Here is a 19316-nt window from a genome sequence, read left to right as displayed (position 1 = left end):
GCAATGCCAATTCTTGGGAATTTTGACTTCCCTCGAAACATTGGAATTAACTTACCCAATCCCCTCTTGGTAAGTTACAATTCCTATGGGAATTTACTTCCTCCATTTTTAACCAAATAAATTTCATGAATTCCCATGTAATTTCATGAGAATTTTCACTTTCCTAATAAACCAAAGAACCCTTTAGTACTTGAGAAAATAAAAACCTACTTAAAACCCCCTTCAAAAGAAATAAAAACGACCACCATTTCAGGCTTTCAGTGTGCTTGAAACCAACAACAGCACCACCACCATCAAAGAAGGTGGTGAAAGGTCGAAAATGCCTCGCATTAAAACCATTAAATCGTAATTATACCTCATATTGATGTTTGTGTTTTATTGTGTCATAAACAATCCGTTTATTTTACCGAAGCCCTATTGTATATTTTATGCCACACGAGTATTATTCACCACATAAAATAGAACAGAAAAGGTGTATATAAGTTGATCATCCATCATTTCTTTTTCAAGTTTTGTTGTCTTAAAAGTTGGTTTCCTAAGCCCATCCAATACCAAACCTTTTGCCCAAATTAGCCAAGCCTTGCCCAAATGCCCAATACCATCATCTTCAATCTCAAACTATCCCAAAATAAACATAACAATAACAAAGCCACAAAAAAATAATTTAAAATAAAACCTCCTTAAAACCCCCCTTCAAAATAAATAAAAACGGCCACCATTTCAGTGTGCCTGAAACCAACAACAGCACCACCACGACCAAAGAAGGTGGTGAAAGGACGGAAATGCCCCGCATCAAAGTAAAGAATCTCAGCTCCCTCTTCCGCTCCGTCGCTAAAGTCGAGTCTTCTCCCTCCTCCGCCGCTGCCGTCGTCGGAAACGCCGTCGTTTCTTCCTCCAAGAAGAAATTACGCTCTTCTCCTCCTACTCTTACTCCTTCTTCTTCGGGGGCAAAATCGTCTTTGCGCAAGCAGCCTCGCATCCAGAATATTCCGGCCACCGTTGTCGAAGATACTGCTGCTGAAGGTTCTTTTTCTCTCTCCTCTACTTGTTAGAAATTGTGTTTTTTATATAAAGAAATTTTAACTTATATTTGTGAAGTTTATGTCATTTTATATGGTAATTAATGTTATTATTGTAAGTTTAATTGAGTTGTTGATGTTTATATAATGTGTTGTAATTTTATTATGCATTTCTAAATGTGATGTTATGTAATATTTTTTATTTTAGGTTTACTGAAATGTATGGATTATGATTGTAATGTACTCTTAATACTGTTTAATGTTGCTACCAGTTCATGATATTTTTATATGATGAACTAGGATTGATAAAATGGTAAAAAGGTTAATTTATTGGACATGAGGAGGGAAATATAATGCGGCGACAAGGCGTGTTGTTTAGGCATTGTTATTTCTAAATTATGATTGTATCGTTGCAAGGCTTGTACAATTGGTAACTCGACTTAGGTTTGAAACCTGCAAGCATTGTTTCGGCCTCGTTGCCAATCTAGTGAATGTCATGGATATGTATTCATGACTTCATGTGTTGGACTTGATTAATTTGTGGAAGTTTTGCTTGTTTTGGGTGAAAATTAAGAGTTTAAACTTTAAGTAGCCATATGCATTTGTCAATGTCAAGTATCTGGCACGGGTGTTTAAGGCGAGAATAAAGAATCTGAGTAACATAGTTTTTGTATTATACTTTGTGGAAGGGTTGATGTGTGGAACTAAGCCTGCTTGGTTTATTTGCGTGATATTTGATGGTCGCATGAAAGACTGAAACATGCAATGGATGGCTTTCTTGTATGAAGTTGGCAGAAGCTATGATGAGTTAGTCTAGACTGCTTTCAAATAAGGTGTGTATCTTGTTTGTATTAATCCAGGTCTTGTTTTGTATTGTTCAGGGGATTCAGCTAAGGAAGTAACGCAGGACATTTCTTCTATATTGTGTGGTATGTTTTTACTCAATGCCCGATTGTGATATAATTAGTGCTCTTTTGTTACTGAGTTACTGTCTTTACTAGGTCTTCAATGTGGCTATTAGCAGCCGACCAGCCGTTCAGTTTATTAGCGATTTTAGCATATTAAAGAATTGTTAATTTCAGAAACTATTCCAGTTTCATGGGTTTAGAGTTGATGTGAATATGTGATGCCCATATGATGTTTATATCATGGCTTGACTTGTTTGCCAATTTTTTTTGGGTTTTTCTAAGCTATACCCCTAAGATAGTCGAGTTTCTAAGGTGTACCCATACTTTTTCAAGTTTCTAAGCCGTGCCCTTCAACTGCTTTCAATACTAAAATGTAGCCTTATTAGTTGTTTAAAAGTTAATTGAGAGTGTGATTTTTTGGCTTTAATTTTCGTTATTAGGGTTGCGGTGGCTAAGATTTCTTTCTCCTATCATTTTCTTACCTTTTATCATTTTATTATTAAATTTATAGTTAATTTTAGGTGATGTGGAAATCCCAAGGAGGGTACCATTCATTAATAGTAGTGAGTTGAGGGGCACAACTTAGAAATTTGAAAAAGCATGGGTACACCTTAGAAACTCGACTACCTTAGGGGCATAGCTTAGAAAAACCCAATTTTTTTTAAAGGTAATTGTGAATCAGTCAATTTTGCCATAAATATATGCAAAACATTGATACCTTAGAGAAATAGACAAGTTAGTACCATTACATTATATATTCACATCTAGGCTTAAAGTTGATCAAGAACTAGTACTTTAATATTTCTACTTATTGTTTTTCTACAAGTGTTGTGAAGTTTGGTTGCTCACCTATGCGTCTTTCACTCTACAATAATTTTTTGTGGTTTACTATTATTTTTGTAAAGGTAAGGAAAACCCTTCTCGTGATCAGCCATTCTGTAACATGTGTTTTACAAGATATACCGCCATATTCGTTAGACCCTAAGTTGCAGCATTGCTGTAATTCATAGAGCTGTTATGTGCATTGAGTCGTTGATAATATTTAGATTCCTTTATAATAAAAGCTATTCATGTTGAGTCCTAACAGATTTATTGCTTGCGTGTTACAAAATAAAAAAGATGCTAACTCTACATGTTCAAGACTTCAAATATAATCTATTTAATACATTCAAATTTCTTGAATTATACTTATGAAGCGGAATTGTTCAAATTCTTGAAATATAAATACCATGATATCCTTTAAGTGTGAATTAGCTTATATGGCGCTACTGCAACACTATTTACTGTCACTGCAATGGAAACCACAAGTCTACAACTATGCTTTTTTTTTTTTTATTTTATTTTTTTTTATTTGCTCTTTTTATGCTGAAAGCCTGAAACTCTACCATAAATCTTAGAGAGATTTTGTGTTAAAGATTGATCATCTGCCCAATATCAGCATGTACTGTGCTTAGTGATAGTGGCAGAAGTGGCTTTCTTTTGATTTGAGAAATGTATGGTCTCTAAATCTTAATTGTGAATTTGTGACCCTTGTCTAATGTGGACCCCTCCATCTCGTGTACCCAATGGCCTTAATAATGATTACTGTTTTAACCCTTCCCCAGTCTCACCATCTAACTTAAGAGAAAAAAGTGGATTTTGGTTTACTTTTATAAAGACATCTTTTGTGATGCCTCATTTATTAGGTATCGATGATTGGGAGTTTGATGACCCATCTGATTCTGAAGCGGCTAATGATGACACATCATTGGAAGATGATTCTGATGTGCGTTGGTTTTCCGAATTGTTTAATAGCAGCACGCCACTACGTCGTAAAGAGTTATCTCGTGATCGAAAGAATAAATGGGTCTTTAAGAACACTCAAAAGCTGCGTTTTGATAAGTTGGTTAATATGTGCTTGGATAAAGTGGGATCAGGTTCAACTTTTCACGTGTTATATAAATTAGGCCGAGGGACAGGTTTGAAAGAGTATAATGCTTTCATTAAAGGTTGCATAGAGACAGCTAGAAGTCTCAAAGATGAGAAACTCCAGATAGAACAGATTTTGGAGGCATACCGGCTGCTTCAATTAATGAAGGAACGGGGTTTTCCGATAGAAGAGGATGCATTTGGCCCATTCTTAATGTTTCTGATTGACATGCATATGGATGACCAATTTTTAATTCTTCTTGAGATCATCAAAGATGAAGATCCTAGTTTACATCCACGATTAGGCTACTATGAGATGCTTTTTTGGATTGAGATGAATAATGAAGAAAAGATTCATGAGTTTTGCCAGCAAATTGCTTCTGGTGAGAGTGAAATGGGGTCTGAATTGCATGGTGAGCATCTTTCCTTAAAATATTTCATGGCATTGTTTATTACTTTCACTGGTTTTGGCTTCTTTCATTTATCTCCAATCTGATTTTTATTATATATATATATATATATTTTTTTTTTTTTTTGAAAAAAACCCTACTGCCTACCTGCATTTGGATGTGACAGCTGTCAACTTTCTTGCTTGACTTTGTTGAATTGAATCATAAATTCCTAATACACCCTCTATGAGGTCTATTTATTGCCTTTACTGTAGGAAGTTGTATTATAGAATTATGCAAGTTATTCTTACTTGTCACCTAATGGAGAGGATCTTTTTGTTATTTGACATATGAAGTTACATGATTGTAGTTTATATTTAATTTTTATTTGCTGATTGAAAGGATGTACTATCGTCTTCAGTGATTTGGTCTTAATGATTAATCTATTACTGTTTGTGCCAATGGCTGCCTGTTTTTAAGCAAGAACTCAGAGTGATGACTTTTTCATTTTGAAACTCTTTTTACTAACAAGATATCTAGACTTTCTCTGTGGTTCTAATTGTATTATATTGCCCTGTGCTGCAGAAAATTATTTGTTGGCACTGTGTGAAAGAGATAAGAAGGAGGAGCTTCTTCACTTGCTAGATGTCATAGACATAACCAGAGTTTCATCATTGGATAATGTAGCTTGTATTTTCAGATCTCTGGGGCGATTATCATTGGAAGCTTTTGCGGAATTGTTTGTCTTGGTATTGAAAGATTGTGGTATGTTCTAGACTCCTAGTGGAATGATTTTTTGGTCTTTCGTTTGTTCTGTTATTCATTTACTTAAGAACTCTCTAGTATAGTCTTCATGTAGGTTTGTTGTGTGTTTAGGGGGGAAGGGGGATTAAGTTTCAATCATTGAATTAAAACTGAGTTGTTTTTTATTACTGTTTGGGCTAATGGCTGCCTGCTTTCAGCACGAACTCAGAGTGATTTTCCTATTACTGTTTGGTCCAATGCCTTCCTGTATCATGGAATCATTGTTTGGTCAATTTTTAATGTGTCGAGTCACTGTTACATAACAAATGATGTGGGGAGAAGGCGGTGTTTTTTTGTCGCTGCTTTACGTAAAAGGATTTCGCGGAATGACGAATCCAAAATTTGTTACATAACAGCTGAGTTTGAATTCCATGATACATTGTTTTTTTTCTTAACATCGTTTGGGAAATAAATAATTACAAAAGGTCAAGCGACATTAATTTTTTTCCCCTGATAGAACAAACGAAAGTGGAGATCAATATAATTTGCCTCTGATTTTTTTTTTTTTTTTTTTTTTTTTTTTGCAACCTCAAATCTTTCGCAAGCTTGTTCCTTTATCTTATGTTGTCTTAAGGCTCCTGCAATGTAATTTTGTCATCCAAAAGGTGCACATATACCATATTCAAGCCTCAAGGTTAATAATGGGTAATAAAATGCAATGGTCCGTAGTCATTACCTTCACTTGCTTATCCTTAATCATCATGTCATGCTCTACTGGTTCCTTCCTTCTTTTCTCTCATTTAGTCTTTGAAATTTATAAACAGATTAAACAACTTAGATATATTTTCTGGGGTGAAAAATTAAGCATGCTAAGCACATAACTACCTCTGTATGTTCCTTGTTGCACTTGTAAAAGCAACTTTACGTGGAGTTATATTTGCGGGGATGTTGATTAAGAAAGCAGCTTTGTTTGCTCTGAAAGAACAAAGAGAATTTAGCTGCTCAATTTTTTTTTGGTTTTAGAATTTAATGACTTGATGGATATTTGAACACTAAATTTATACAGAGAATCAGGAGCATAACTTCATAATTACCAAGGAATTAAAATTTATTTTGTAATCTTACCTCTTGAGATTCCTGTCCATATATTTTTTTCATTATTGCTCAATTTGCTCCCTCAATTAAATTGTCTGATTGTTTATTGTCCTTTAATGTGAATTTAGAAAGGGAAAGGAAATCTATAAACTGAGGATAATATAAGGCTCCAGGAGAAGGGGAGAAGCTTTTAGGGTTGAATTAGAATTCAAGGTTAAATGAAGAGGGGAGAAAAAAAAGTGTTTTTGTGAAATAAAGTGGAAAGTAAGGTCATAAGGGAATTGATATTAGAAAGGTTGGAGGATAGCTCATGAATGGGAATGATGAAGGGTTTTTGGATGAATTTGATATTTTTAATAAAATATACTTCCTTTGTTTTTTAATACTTGCAACACACACTTTTTTACAGTACTTAAGAAAAGTGGGTATCACATGATTTAGCACACTTAAGATGTGGTTGAGAAATTGTTAGGAGTATAATTAAGTGGGCCATAAGCTTTAAATAAGGTGTAATAGTACAACTTTTACTTTAAAAAACTTTCCAATTATAGTATGTTGCAAGTATCGTGACATTTCTATTTTAGGGAAGTATTGCGAGTATTAAAAAACGGAGGAAGCAGTAGTTACAAAAGATGAAATTTAAGTAAAAAATGATGACACTTGTCCCTCAAGGTTTGTGATTTTACCAAGTATAGATAGAAATGAGTTCTGTTGGTAGTGACATTTTTCTTTCTTTTATGCTATGAGTTCTGGCAGTTCCTTTGCAACATTTTGTGAACTAGTTATGCCATAGTACCATGCTACTATTAACAAATTATGGACTGTTGATATTGCATCTGTGAATTTAGAGAACTATGTATGCTAGATTACATATGTATTAGTATCGTAGAAAATCTGCTGATATTGTGGTTTATGGCACTTTATTGTTGTTCAGCTTCACAACTGTTGGAATTTTATTCAGATGCTAGCTTTCCTGACTATTAAGTTGTGTCTTCCTTTCATCTTTTATCAGTTAAACACTTGTCTAATTAATAAAAAATCACTGCTAGAGCTGTTTATTTTGTGTAGACTCTGTAGAGTGTGTTCTGTTTTGTCATGTTTATATAATTTTTTTTCCTTGCAGGTCATAAGGCCCAAAGTATTTCAAATTTGATCTTCTCCTATGCGTCTAGCTTAAAAAATACAGCGGTGAGGAACTTCTCATGAATTTACTGGTAATTTCCTTTGGGTCCGTTCGTTGGGCAATTTTGTAAAATTTTGTGTATTTAGTGACCTCTTCTATTCTGATACTGATAGTCAAGGACGACTTTTTACTATTTGCACAGGTAGAAAAAGCATAGTTAAACCACTTTTTTCTAAAGTTTTTTTTGTTCTTTTCTTTTCAATTCGGATACAGATTAAGTGTCTACTTGGATACGAGTGTCCAAGTATCGGACTCAGCCATTTTGTAGAAAAAAAAATCTAGTTTTTAGTTAAAAATGAAGTATCCAAGTAGAGTGTCGTGTCGGACACGACACGATATGACACTCAATTTTTGAGGTAAATGAGGGTGTCGAAGTAACAGTTTTTCATTACCTTCAAATAGAAAGCTTTGATTTTCTTGCTATTTGCTGATGGTGTTTAGTGATTACTGAAGAAAAACTTCCTTTTGGATTTCGAGCATCTCTTGTGATCACTTTTTTGGATTTTAGTGCTGCCTCCCATCATTCTTGGAGTCTACCTCTAACACCTATCTGCGTGATATGCATGATGCTCCCTTGTTAATTTTGTTTCATAATACTGTTATAGGACTGTCCATTGCAAGGTATGGGACTTGAGTCCTTGGTATCAGAGCCATAACCACCTTTTGCTTAATTCTATCTTGCCCGCCATTAAAGCAAGTTCTTGAAGCTCGAGTGCCTTCAAACTGTTTGTTGAAAGGCCTGAGAGAAAGAAAGGATTTATTGAGCTAGCTTTTGGGGATGGCTCTCCTATTGTCCTATATCTAATACTTCCATGCTTTTTACTATATGTTATTTTTTATCTTAAGTTGATGAGTGAACATGGGATATGCTCTTTTATTTTACACTGTATGTGCTTTTGGGAGCACATCACGGGACAGGGTGTAGATCTAAATTTTGCTTGTTTGGGGCCTCGGGCCAACCAACATTAAAGTGGCTACCTGCCATTAGCTCTGTGGATTTTCAATGTTAGCTTCCATCATCAATGTTGTCCATCCTTAACTTTAATTTGCATTATTAAATCCCTGTTGTTAAATAAAAAGGCCACCTGTTGTCTGGAGCCTTGGGCCAACTACAAAACGGGTTTGGTGGCTATCTGCCATTACTAGGTTTTGATTTATTCAGGCTTTATTTCATGTGTGTTATCATAGGAATTTTGTGTGTTTTTGTCAATGTTCCCTATTAAATTTTGAGGCTAAAATCTGCTTCTGTATTAGTAGGTCATTTTGGCTTTCAAGTTTTAAACTTGAGCTTCTACCTTAAAACCTCCTGACCTGTCATATTAAAAATAAACCTTAATTATATTTTAAGTTGTCCACTGGGCTGAAGTATCTCTTTTGCAACAGTCATCCATTTGAGATTGTTGATTATTTGAAGATAACTTGTGTTTTACACCTGACCTCACTATTACCTGATGGTGAGGAGATCAACTACTTTCGAATGCTCAAACTTTAATATGGGAATTTCCAGTACTTTTAATTGGCACACACAGATCAAGGTGAAACCCAAATTGTTACAGAACTTTCCCTATTATGCCCTTTCCTTAGAATGTCTATGTCTGTGCTTTTGTGCATACCACACCATTGCCAAACTCTGTTTTCATGAGGCTCTCATCTGTTTTAAGGGTTTTGGAATTTGGGGGGGGGGGGGAGGGAGTGGGGAGGGGGTTTATTCTGCATGGAAATAAAGATGTATGTGGTCTTATGATTCTTATCCCTTTGATTAGAAGAAGCTGTTCACACTTTTTTCTTTTCTTACTACACACATGGGCACCTTATTCAAGTTTTTTTTAGAGTGTAGCTTGAGAAGATACTGTTTTCCTTTGAGATGAGTTTAAGAAAAATGTTGCTCTGCTTGATATTCTTCATTCTAAAATTCCTTATTCATCTTGTGCCTTTTCCTCTAGAATTTTCTATTTCCCACTTTTTACTTCTTACCCAAATTGTTTCAAGTTTGGAAGTAATAGTTCTGCAAAAGGTGAAAGCCATTGTTTTGGGTGGATGTTCTTCAAAATCCAGTTTTATAGGCTGCTTGTTGGCATGAAAAATTACTGGTTATTTGGTTATTTATTCTTGATAGAAATATCGTGGAAATATTCTCTTCCTTCAGTTGGATGTTGCTAAGTTTTTATGGAGGATATTGGTTGGTAATGCAGGAAAAAGCTTGCTCTACTTGGAGCTTTTTTGATCATGCCCCAGTGAGATATGTGGGCTGCACATAGGACAAAGATAAAGTTTCCTTTGAAGGTTGGTGGCAAGGCTGGAGATGCAAAGCTGTGCTAGTTGGGTACAATTGGGCCTTTGAGATAGCTAGAAATTTATTCTCTCTCTCTCTCTCTCTCTCACTTGGAGATGCAAAGTTGTGCTAGTTGGGTACAATTGGGCCTTTGAGATAGCTAGAAATTTATTCTCTCTCTCTCTCTCTCTCTCACACACACACACACACACACACTCTCCTCTCTCTCTCTCACACACACACACACACATCGCTAGGTAGGAGGGTTGCATTGTATCTTGCATGCACTGTGTGCTTTTGAATTCTCCATCTGTTCCTAAATATATTTCACATGTTTCTTTTTGGGCTGCCCCAAAATAAATTTCTTACTTATACATCAAGTAAACTTTTTTTTTTTCCTCCATCACATGAACTTTTTTTATATTTCTCCAGCCCAACGCTTTCACCTTTTCCCTCTGCTTGTCCCTTACCTAATGTTCTATTCACATATAACAAGGATCAATGATAAAAGAGCTGTGAATGCCGAATATATTACTGGTCATATGTGGGAGTGAGGGGCTTTTAGATGGAGAGTAATGCCAGGACTTTTTTAACTTCATATAGACAAACACTTCAACTAGAAGATCATGCTCTCTACGGTCTCTGTATGGGCAAAGGCTGCTTACTTTTTTCATTATCTTAGCCTATGTGGCATGAAAACTACTTTGACATTAAAATATCATCCTTAATTGAGACTTAATGTATTATGTAGCTTAATTTGTTGTGTTATGACAACTTATCCTCATATACAATGTAGAGAATATGAGTCCTAATCTTTGATGGTGATAGCTGTGCTCTTAAATTCCTCCATAAAGATGAAAACTCATGGCTTTTAACCTTAAAGTGATTGCTGTTATTGATCCTTAAATGCTAAGATTGAATATATACTGATTTGACTTCTTTCTAAGATGCCTAATGTTTCTCTTTAAAGGTTGAGGATGTTATTCTGAAATTCAAAGAGATGCATGGAAAAATGGATCTTGCACTTTTGCCCGGATCATATGAGAATCTCATTAAATATTGTCTTGACTCCACTAAGGTACGCGCAAACCATAGAGTACTGAGATGGTACTTCTTATAGTAATTTTGTCCTGCTGCAATTGTATACTTTTGCCTTTTCTCAATCCCTTGTTTATCTCCATTGAGCATTGTATTATAAAATCAGCTTGTCTGATTTCCTGCCTTTCTTCCCTGAAAAATAATTATAGGTCCATTTGGCTTTGGATTTAGTTGATGAGGTGTGTGAAGCAGGTTTATCTTTATCCACGGGAGCACTCAATGCCATATGTCATGCTTGTGAGGAGAGCTGTGAATTTATATTGGTATGCTTTCTTTCAAGCTGTAGTTTTTATGCCAGCTATGGTCATTTCATTTAATTCATTGCTAAGTTTATGTGAAGTAATGTAATGGTTGGATCTGGTAATGATGTTGTTGTAGTACAGAGTGGTTTCTGTGCTGCTGACCTTATCATTTTGATTGTTGACCCTTATGGTGAAATGTGTGGAAGAACATTATAATTTTTGGAGGATCATCTGTAGGTTTTAGAGACTATTTTTGGTAATTTCAAGCACTGCTATGATTGTATCTTAAAAGCCATTGCTTTATTTATTCGTTTAGCATTAATGAAGTCTTATCATTAAAGGTATAATGGGTACAATTCTCTGCAATTGTTGGTGCATGATGGTCAGAGCCATTTGCATGGGCCATGGGGTGGTTGCTGCACCAAAGATTTTATTGCCTTATCGGGATTTGACATGCTGCATAACTTCGTCTGGTTTTAATTCCTGATCTTGTACATGAATGTGAAAGTATTTTTTCCTGTCAATGTTTCTGTAATAGGTTCGTCGGATCTATTCAATGCTCGGTAGTCATGAGATGAAGCCAAATAATGAGACAATCAGAAGCATTATCAACATGAATGTTAGAATGAAAGATGTGAGTTTTTAAAATTCACTCCATTCTCCATTTTTCATTTCTCTGTTTCAGTCTACTTTTGCTTCATTTACCAGTTCCTCTTTTGCTGCTCTCTGCAGTTTGATAATGCATATGCCGTGTTGAAGGATTTGGAAAAGATTAAGATAGTTCCTTCAGCAAGTATGTACAATGCTATATTGGCTGGTTATTACAGAGAGGTGAATTTTCCAGTCTTTGGTCCCCCTCCCCCTCTCTCGTTTCTCCCTTTTACATGCTTGCTTTCCCACTATACTGTGATTGGCAATTGGCGTATAGGTAATGTAATGTGGGCATGAAAAATATTATGGGAGAAAGTAATGTTTGTTTTTGCTCTATCTGCATATGTAGCTTGGGCACGAGTTTGGATTATTATGTTGATATCTCAGCTTAGTTTCATTACACCCGAATTCTTTCAATCTAGGCCGTGTTCATTTTACCTATTTTATATCTTTATATTTTTTTCAAAATTCCTTTATTTCAAGTTGCTTCTGTGACCTTTTTAGTTGCCTACGTTCCAGACTGCTGTCTGCTTGGTATGCAGGTAGGTATACTTACAAGTGTTGGATATGGGTTGATATCTAATGTAAAACATGCCAAGGCTCAGATTTTCGGACATGTTGACCTTTTCCCAATATTGGACATGGCTGTAACTTGTAAGAACATGACATCTGATGGAGCATATTTCCAATCTTGATAAAAAAGACCTATATGTCACTTTGCATTTAAAGGACACGTAGTGTATGATATAGGCTGACCTGATTGCTACACCTTGTTATTTTTATTTCTAGGCCAACAGTGAATACATATGCTACTTTTCTCCTTCCTTCTACTTTGATAGTCTTTCTTTCAAGAATGTGTGGATGTAGATAATGTTGAGGTGTTTGGGTGAAAATTGAACCATTTGGCGAAATTTGTACCCTTTTTAGAGTGTCTTACATAAGTGTTTACGGTAAATAGAAGAATTAATGTAACATACATATGAAATGAAGTGTGAATGCCCAAGTGCTTGACACAAGTAATAGGGTTTTATGAATAATCCATATAGAATAAGATGCATTACATAGTTAAGGGAGGCCGAGTCGATCTTCTAATTTGTTTTTCTGTTTTTCTTGTAAATCATGACATTGAGATAAATCTAACAAGATCCCCTCCCCCCCCCCCCCCCCCCCCCTCCTCTCACATGAAAAGAAGTCAAATTAACTTATGTGAATTGTGCCCAAAGTCAAACATAACAACTAAAAAGTAGTGGAGAAAGTAGTTAATATTATAAAATATGAGACGAATCCAACAATATTTACTTGATAACATTTGATTTGTTTTTGTTTTTTTTTAAAAAAAAGTCTATTCAATAATAATAAGGTGAAGATACCAGGGTCTGATAGTGAAATAATTTGAGTTGTCTTGACTATAAGTGTATTGTGGGGAGGTAGAAATAATGATGCTTGTGCTCTATTATCTGATTTGTCTTTGACTTATAAGTGACTTATCTTCCAGCCCCCTTCTCCTGAATGGTAATTTCTTTGTATGCATCACTTGACCAAATTCACCTTCTTTCCTTTGAATTTATATCTCTCTTTGGTTGTTGAGCTACAACTTTTATGATGGATGTCCATCTACTACAGAAGGATGTCAGCAATAAGCCAATAACCCTCTTTTATGTCTCTGCAGAAAAACATGGATGGTGTGCTGAGGGTCCTCAAAGAAATGAAAAATGCAGATGTCAAACCAGATTCTCAGACTTTTGGCTATCTGATAAGCAACTGCTCAAGTGAAGAAGATATTATGAAGGTTGTCTCATTATGTAGTGCAAAAATTGATTTTCTCACATATCACCATAAAGAATTTGGCCGCTTTGTGCTATTTTATGCTTTGTGATCTATCTGGCATGATGGGTGAATAAAGATTTAGTGTTGCCTTATGTGTTGTGTAGTTTAAAATGTGAATGTTGAATAAAGATTTAGTCTTGCCTTATGTGTTGTGTAGTTTAAAATGTGAATTTGTGTTAAATTATTATCTTTCCCTCAATCGATGTAATTTTATTATCATGAATTTGTAGATATGACATGATGAGATGGCAAACTATCCTCCCACAATGTTCCTCCTGTATATGTGTGTGTTTGTATTTTTCTCTCGCTGTCCCATATAACGTTATTTATTCATGTTTTCATCTTTTAATATTTAAAATAGCTGTATATGTGAGCATAGATTTTAAGTTTAATCTGTTTTGACATATACTTGAGTCTTAGGCTCTGCCTTTTCAACTTATATTGTCCTAACTTATCTTGTGTGAACTTATTTTGTCTAAAAAAGCTTATCTTGTCATAAAAAAACATATTTAGACTACATTTATCTGAATATATCTGTATTTATCTTAACTTATTTAGTCTGATATAAATCTACATTAGTCAAACCTAACAGTGGGGACTTATGGAGCTTCAGTAGAAACAGTTGTCGATTAAGAGCATCTAGATCTAGGTGTGTATTCTGTGTAATGGTAACAGTTCACTGTCTAATGTGATATTTTCATCTGCTGTCCTTGTCCATTTTACGGGCATTTGCTACATTCAAGTCTTCCAGACAGGAGCGGGGGAGGGAGAATTTAAAACATTTGCCAAGATGATTAATCTTATCCTGTCTTATTGTGTATGCCTGAACTTTGATTTTGCTCACCATTATCTATTTATTCTGTCTACAGTATTATGAACAGCTAAAGGGCACTGGTGTTCAAGCTACAAAGCATATTTTTATGGCACTAATAAATGCATATGCTGCATCTGGTCAATATCAGAAGGCCAAGGAGGTAAACTTATACTTTAATTTGATCTTCTATTGTTAATTTTATACAAAGTAATATACTTTGGTTATATGCAATCATGAACTCCCTGACGTAGGTGTCAACCTTTAATTAACTGACTATTGCTCTGTATACTTAAGAATAATGTCAATGCATGTTATTTGCAGTGATACGTATTTGAATATTAGTACTTACATATTTTTAAATATTAGTTTTTTACTGTTTGTTTTAGAGAGATCTCTGAACATATGGACATTTAGTATGAGTGCTCCTAGGAACATCAGAACATCTAAGTATTAAATGTTAGCAGTCGGCTATGGTGCTAGCTTATAATTTTTTTTGCACATAGAGACTACAGCTTGAGGGTGAGATATAAGAACCAAGTATTTAGCAAATCAATACACACACACACACACACACACACACACACACACACACACACACACACACATATATATAGGGTTGAGATCCAATGAGAAGGATCTTAAAATGAGTAGAATGAAAAGGAATCTTGACCATGCATTTAATCCAACCATCAAATTTTATCTTTGTAAAATTATGCACATTTAGTCTAAAAAATTTGCACAATTAATTCGAAAATTATGCACATTTTATTTTCCAGATTTTATATGATATTTTTAAACTTTTTTTCTCCTCCCCGACATCTCTGTTCTATAGATTATAGATTCATATACATTCTTTTGTTTCTCTTTCTCTTTCCTAAAAATTATGCACATTATTTGACTTAAAAATTATGCATGTTTGACTCAAAATTTATGCACATTCATTTTTCACTTTCCTTTTTTCATTGTTTTCCCTCTTCTTTGTGTTGAATTCATTTATATAATTATGCATCTTTGACTCAAAATTTATGCACGTTTTGAACAAAATATATGCACACTAATAAAAAAATATATGCAAATTTAGCTTTAAAATATAATTATCGCTCATTTAGTTAAAAATTTATGCACATTTATTAGTTACATATTTATGCACATTTACTTGAAAAAATATGCACAAATAACTTAAATATTATGCAAATTATTTTTCAAGTTTCCCCCATTATTGCTCTTTTCCACGGCAGACATTTCTACTCCATCAAGCTTTTTCCCAACTTTCTTTCTTTCATATCCATTTCCTATGTTTAATTACAGAGAAGGACAAGAAATTACTCACTAAATTTAGAGTTCACAAAATAAGTTAACAATTAAGAGATTAAAAGTTCAAGAATTGCAACAAAGAAAACTATGGAAAATAGAAAATTTGAAAGATATGATCAGGGAGGGAAGAGAGAGAGAGAGAGAGAGAGAGATAGAGAAATTGGGGAAATTTTTTTATATTATTAAATCTTCTGTTAAACCACTGGGAGAAAAAAATGGAAAAGAGTAATTAATATGGCAGAAAGAGAAGGAGAGGTACAGGGGAAAGAGAAAAGGAATTGGGGAAAAGAAGTTTTTATATTATTTACATATTTTCCATTAATGAGGCATGTAATGAGGGCCATTAAATCATTCTATTTGAACGAATGAGATTCCTTCTCATCCTTCTCATTATAAGACCCTTCTCATTTGACCCTAAATCTATATACTACCTCCGGATCACATTATATGCAACTTTGGGGTATTATTTGTGAGATATAAAAAATTCCAAAGTTGCATATAATACGATCCGGAGGTAGTATGTACATATATATATATATATATATATATATATATATATATATATATATATATATATATATATATATATATATATATATATATATATATATATAGGGTTGAGATCCAATGAGAAGGAACTTAAAATGAGAATGATGAGAAGGAACAAATGTGCATATATTTTATACTAAATGTGCATTTTTTTTATATTGAATGCGCATAATTGTGTTTCAAACTGATAAAATTTTTTAATTTTCTGGAAAAACGAAAATTATGCACATTTGTTCAAAAAATATGCACATCAAATTTGAGTTAAATTTTTTTTTGCACATTTGTTCAAAAAATATGCACATTTAGTACAAAAATTATGCACAAAAAATCCTTCTCATTCTTCTCATTTTAAGGAACTTCTCATTTGATCCTATATATATATATATATATTTCTCATTGGGGTAATTTGGAAGAAAAATGAATAAGAAATATACATTATGCTGGTAATTTTTTTACAGCGGCTGGCTTCCCAGAGTATACTGCAAGGTTCCTTGAGCAGGTATCAGAACGTGCCAGATTATGTAATAATTTGGTTCATGTCAGATGTCACTGTATATTTTGTCATTCATGTCTTCATGATGCTCTTGGATTTGAGGGCATGTTTGTTATATTAATGGTTATCTAAAATTCTGCTATAGGTGAAACTAATTTAGGATTGGAGACCCAAAAATTAAAGAAAGAATAGGATTCCATTGTTGTTTAGACAGTCTCATATTGGGCAATAGGTAATCACTGCTGATATTCAGGAGCAAAAGGATGGTGTTCTTTCATCATCCCTGTGGGTGTGCAGGGTTTGATTCTTGTGACTCTTATCTCATTCTACCAGTTTCTCTCTCTGTGATTTTCAAATGTAAACTTGAGTTATGGAGTCTTCTTGTTGCTTGTCAAGCAAATGATAAGGATTTCAGCACTTTTGTATCACTTTCTCCTGCGACTTGAACTTCTTACTAACTATACTTGCTGACTCCTCGTTGTCTTAATTGTGTCAGGTTATTTTAGACAAAGGAATACCTGTAAAGTACTTAAATGAAATCAAAAGTTCTCTTATCTCGGCCCTCGCATTACATGGCCAAATATCTGATGCCCTAGATATTTACAAGGAAATGAAACATAATGGTTGTTCTCTGGAGCCAAAGGCTGTTATAGCCCTCATTGTAAGTTCTTAGATTTATTTGGTTCTTGTTACGATGTTTTAAGGCCTCTGAAGTGTTGACTATATCTAAAAATTTACTGTTTGCATACTATTGCAGGAACGCCAGCATTCTAAAGGAAAGTTGGATTTATTGCTACAGCTACTTGAGGAATTGAATGATCCATACTATTGGACTGATGGTTGCTGCAGAGTTATTTTATACTGTATTAGGAACAAGGCTTTAAGGTCAGTTGATGCCGAATTACTATCTTCCTCTGATCAAGCTCATGGAAACTTGTGATTAATGGCCAAATTCCTTTTCTCTTGCGTAGGCCTGCTGTTGATTTGCTAAAGAAACTCTCAAATGATTTCCGGGATGATGATATTGCTAGAGAAGTTATATTCGATGAGGTCTTTCTTCCTCCATAATCATCTTGCTGAAAATAAAATGTCTAGCCCTATAGAAACTTTGTTAGAAAAGAGTGTGAAACCAATCACATAAACACCAGACCCTAGGGTTTATCTGATGTTATTAATCTTGTTTATGTTTATTCAGGTATTTTCACAAATTGCTGACATGGAAAGTCCCAATTTGAAGATTGGCCTAGGCTTGCTTAAAGCTATCAAGGAAGATCTGAAATTGCACCCTTCACGGAAATGTCTGGATTTTCTCCTTAGTGCTTGTGTCAAGGGAAAGGATTTACTGAAAGCTCATTTGGTTTGGAAGGAGTATGAGATAACTGGCCTACCTTACAACATTTTAAGTTACTTAAGGTAACATTGTCCACTTTGCTGAGAACTGCTGAGCTCTGTCAATTTATGTATTGATTTGTCATTAATATTTATACCAATTGAATTTGGATCAGATGCATCCAATGTCCAACTTTGAGAAAAATAAAATAAAATAAAGAGCATTATGTTTGTGTAATTCCACCAATGATTATTTGAAGAATGTGCAAGTGTGTAACCCATTTTGCACTCAAAATATGGTATTGATCCATTCCAAATGTTCTACATGCCGCATTTAGGGTGGTATGAGTTCAAGAAGGTGAGAAAGACAGGCAAATGGTGATGATCACTGAGCAGTGTTTGTAGAACTATCATGTATCAAGAAGGCAATTAGTGATCAAACTGCCCCAACATAATTCCTTCTGATGCCATGCAAAATTATGTAGAACAGTTTCCTGCCCCATTCTTAACAGACTATTTACATAGAGTTCCCAGTTTTACTAGCTTTATACACGTTTTTATGCTTATCATGCATCTAATGAATGGTTTGACTGACACAGGATGTACCAGGCATATCTAGCTGCAGGAGATATGGAAGCAGCCACCGCATTTCTGAGTAATATACCAAAAGATGATCCCCATGTTCGGTCTGTGCTCCATGCATGCCGTATAACTTATGGAAAGCCCAAAGAGGAGAAGAAAAAGAAGAAAAAGAAAAAGAAAACATAGAGGAAGAATAGAGGGATGAATTGGATCATAAAAAAATGTCCAATTGAAATAATACAGCATGAGGTCAAGCTCTGTGGCTTGTTAATATCTCATTTCAAGTTACCAAAATTTCAGTGATTGGTCAAGATAACACGAGGCCGTTTATTGTCCTGTTTGGTCTTACAGAGGTTCCAGGGCTTGATTTGATTGAGAAGAGCTCTGTTCCAGATTTTGAGTTAGCTCCAGCTTGAGGCTGCCTCAATTGTGTGGAGAACTAATACTATTATTCATCCTCCAAATGGTGTCACAGTTGCACACAGAAAATGATACATACTAATCCTTACAGTAATTTTGTAGATTGGGACTATTTTCTGTTGAAGCCCCCAAAATGTGAACTTGGCTTCTGTCCAAGTATCCTGAAGAAGGTACACATAGGATAATTGAAGTGTTTTCTACTTGTGCAATTTCATTTTTTGGGGTATCATCATGAACATATGATGAAATACAGAAATAGCCAAATAGGTCTTTAGTTGGTCACCAAGCTAACGTTCCTGTCTTGTAACCTTGAAGCCAATATGGCAAGTGGAACATCATATTGAGATCAGTAAAAATTATCATTTGTTACATTCTTCGCATAAATCTGTACAGGTCACCCCCTCCCCCCTGGCGAGTGATTCTAACGAGGTTCCATTGCTCGGTCAAGGGACCCTAGGTGGGAAGAGCAATGTCGCTGT

The 19316-nt window shown here is 34.7% G+C and overlaps 1 protein-coding gene across 1 annotated transcript; it reads left to right on the top strand.

Moving 5' to 3' along the window:
• The first annotated feature begins 574 nt into the window (after window positions 1-574).
• LOC145574911 (pentatricopeptide repeat-containing protein At4g21880, mitochondrial-like) lies at window positions 575-19196 on the top strand. Its single transcript, XM_081632794.1, has 16 exons — window positions 575-1023; window positions 1901-1948; window positions 3613-4248; window positions 4810-4989; window positions 7187-7251; window positions 10489-10596; window positions 10766-10879; window positions 11397-11492; window positions 11591-11689; window positions 13179-13298; window positions 14206-14310; window positions 17003-17167; window positions 17264-17391; window positions 17478-17556; window positions 17702-17919; window positions 18435-19196. The coding sequence occupies exons 1-16, from the start codon at window positions 783-785 to the stop codon at window positions 18601-18603; spliced, it is 2571 nt and encodes an 856-aa protein (XP_081488920.1). The 5' UTR covers window positions 575-782; the 3' UTR covers window positions 18604-19196.
• Window positions 19197-19316: the final 120 nt, after the last annotated feature.

Source organism: Chenopodium album, chromosome 13 (assembly GCF_948465745.1).
Source record: "Chenopodium album chromosome 13, dcCheAlbu1.1, whole genome shotgun sequence".
NCBI classification, from domain to species: Eukaryota; Viridiplantae; Streptophyta; class Magnoliopsida; order Caryophyllales; family Amaranthaceae; genus Chenopodium; species Chenopodium album.
Note: the sequence above shows the minus strand (reverse complement) of the source record. Positions and strands in the feature narration are given on the sequence as shown.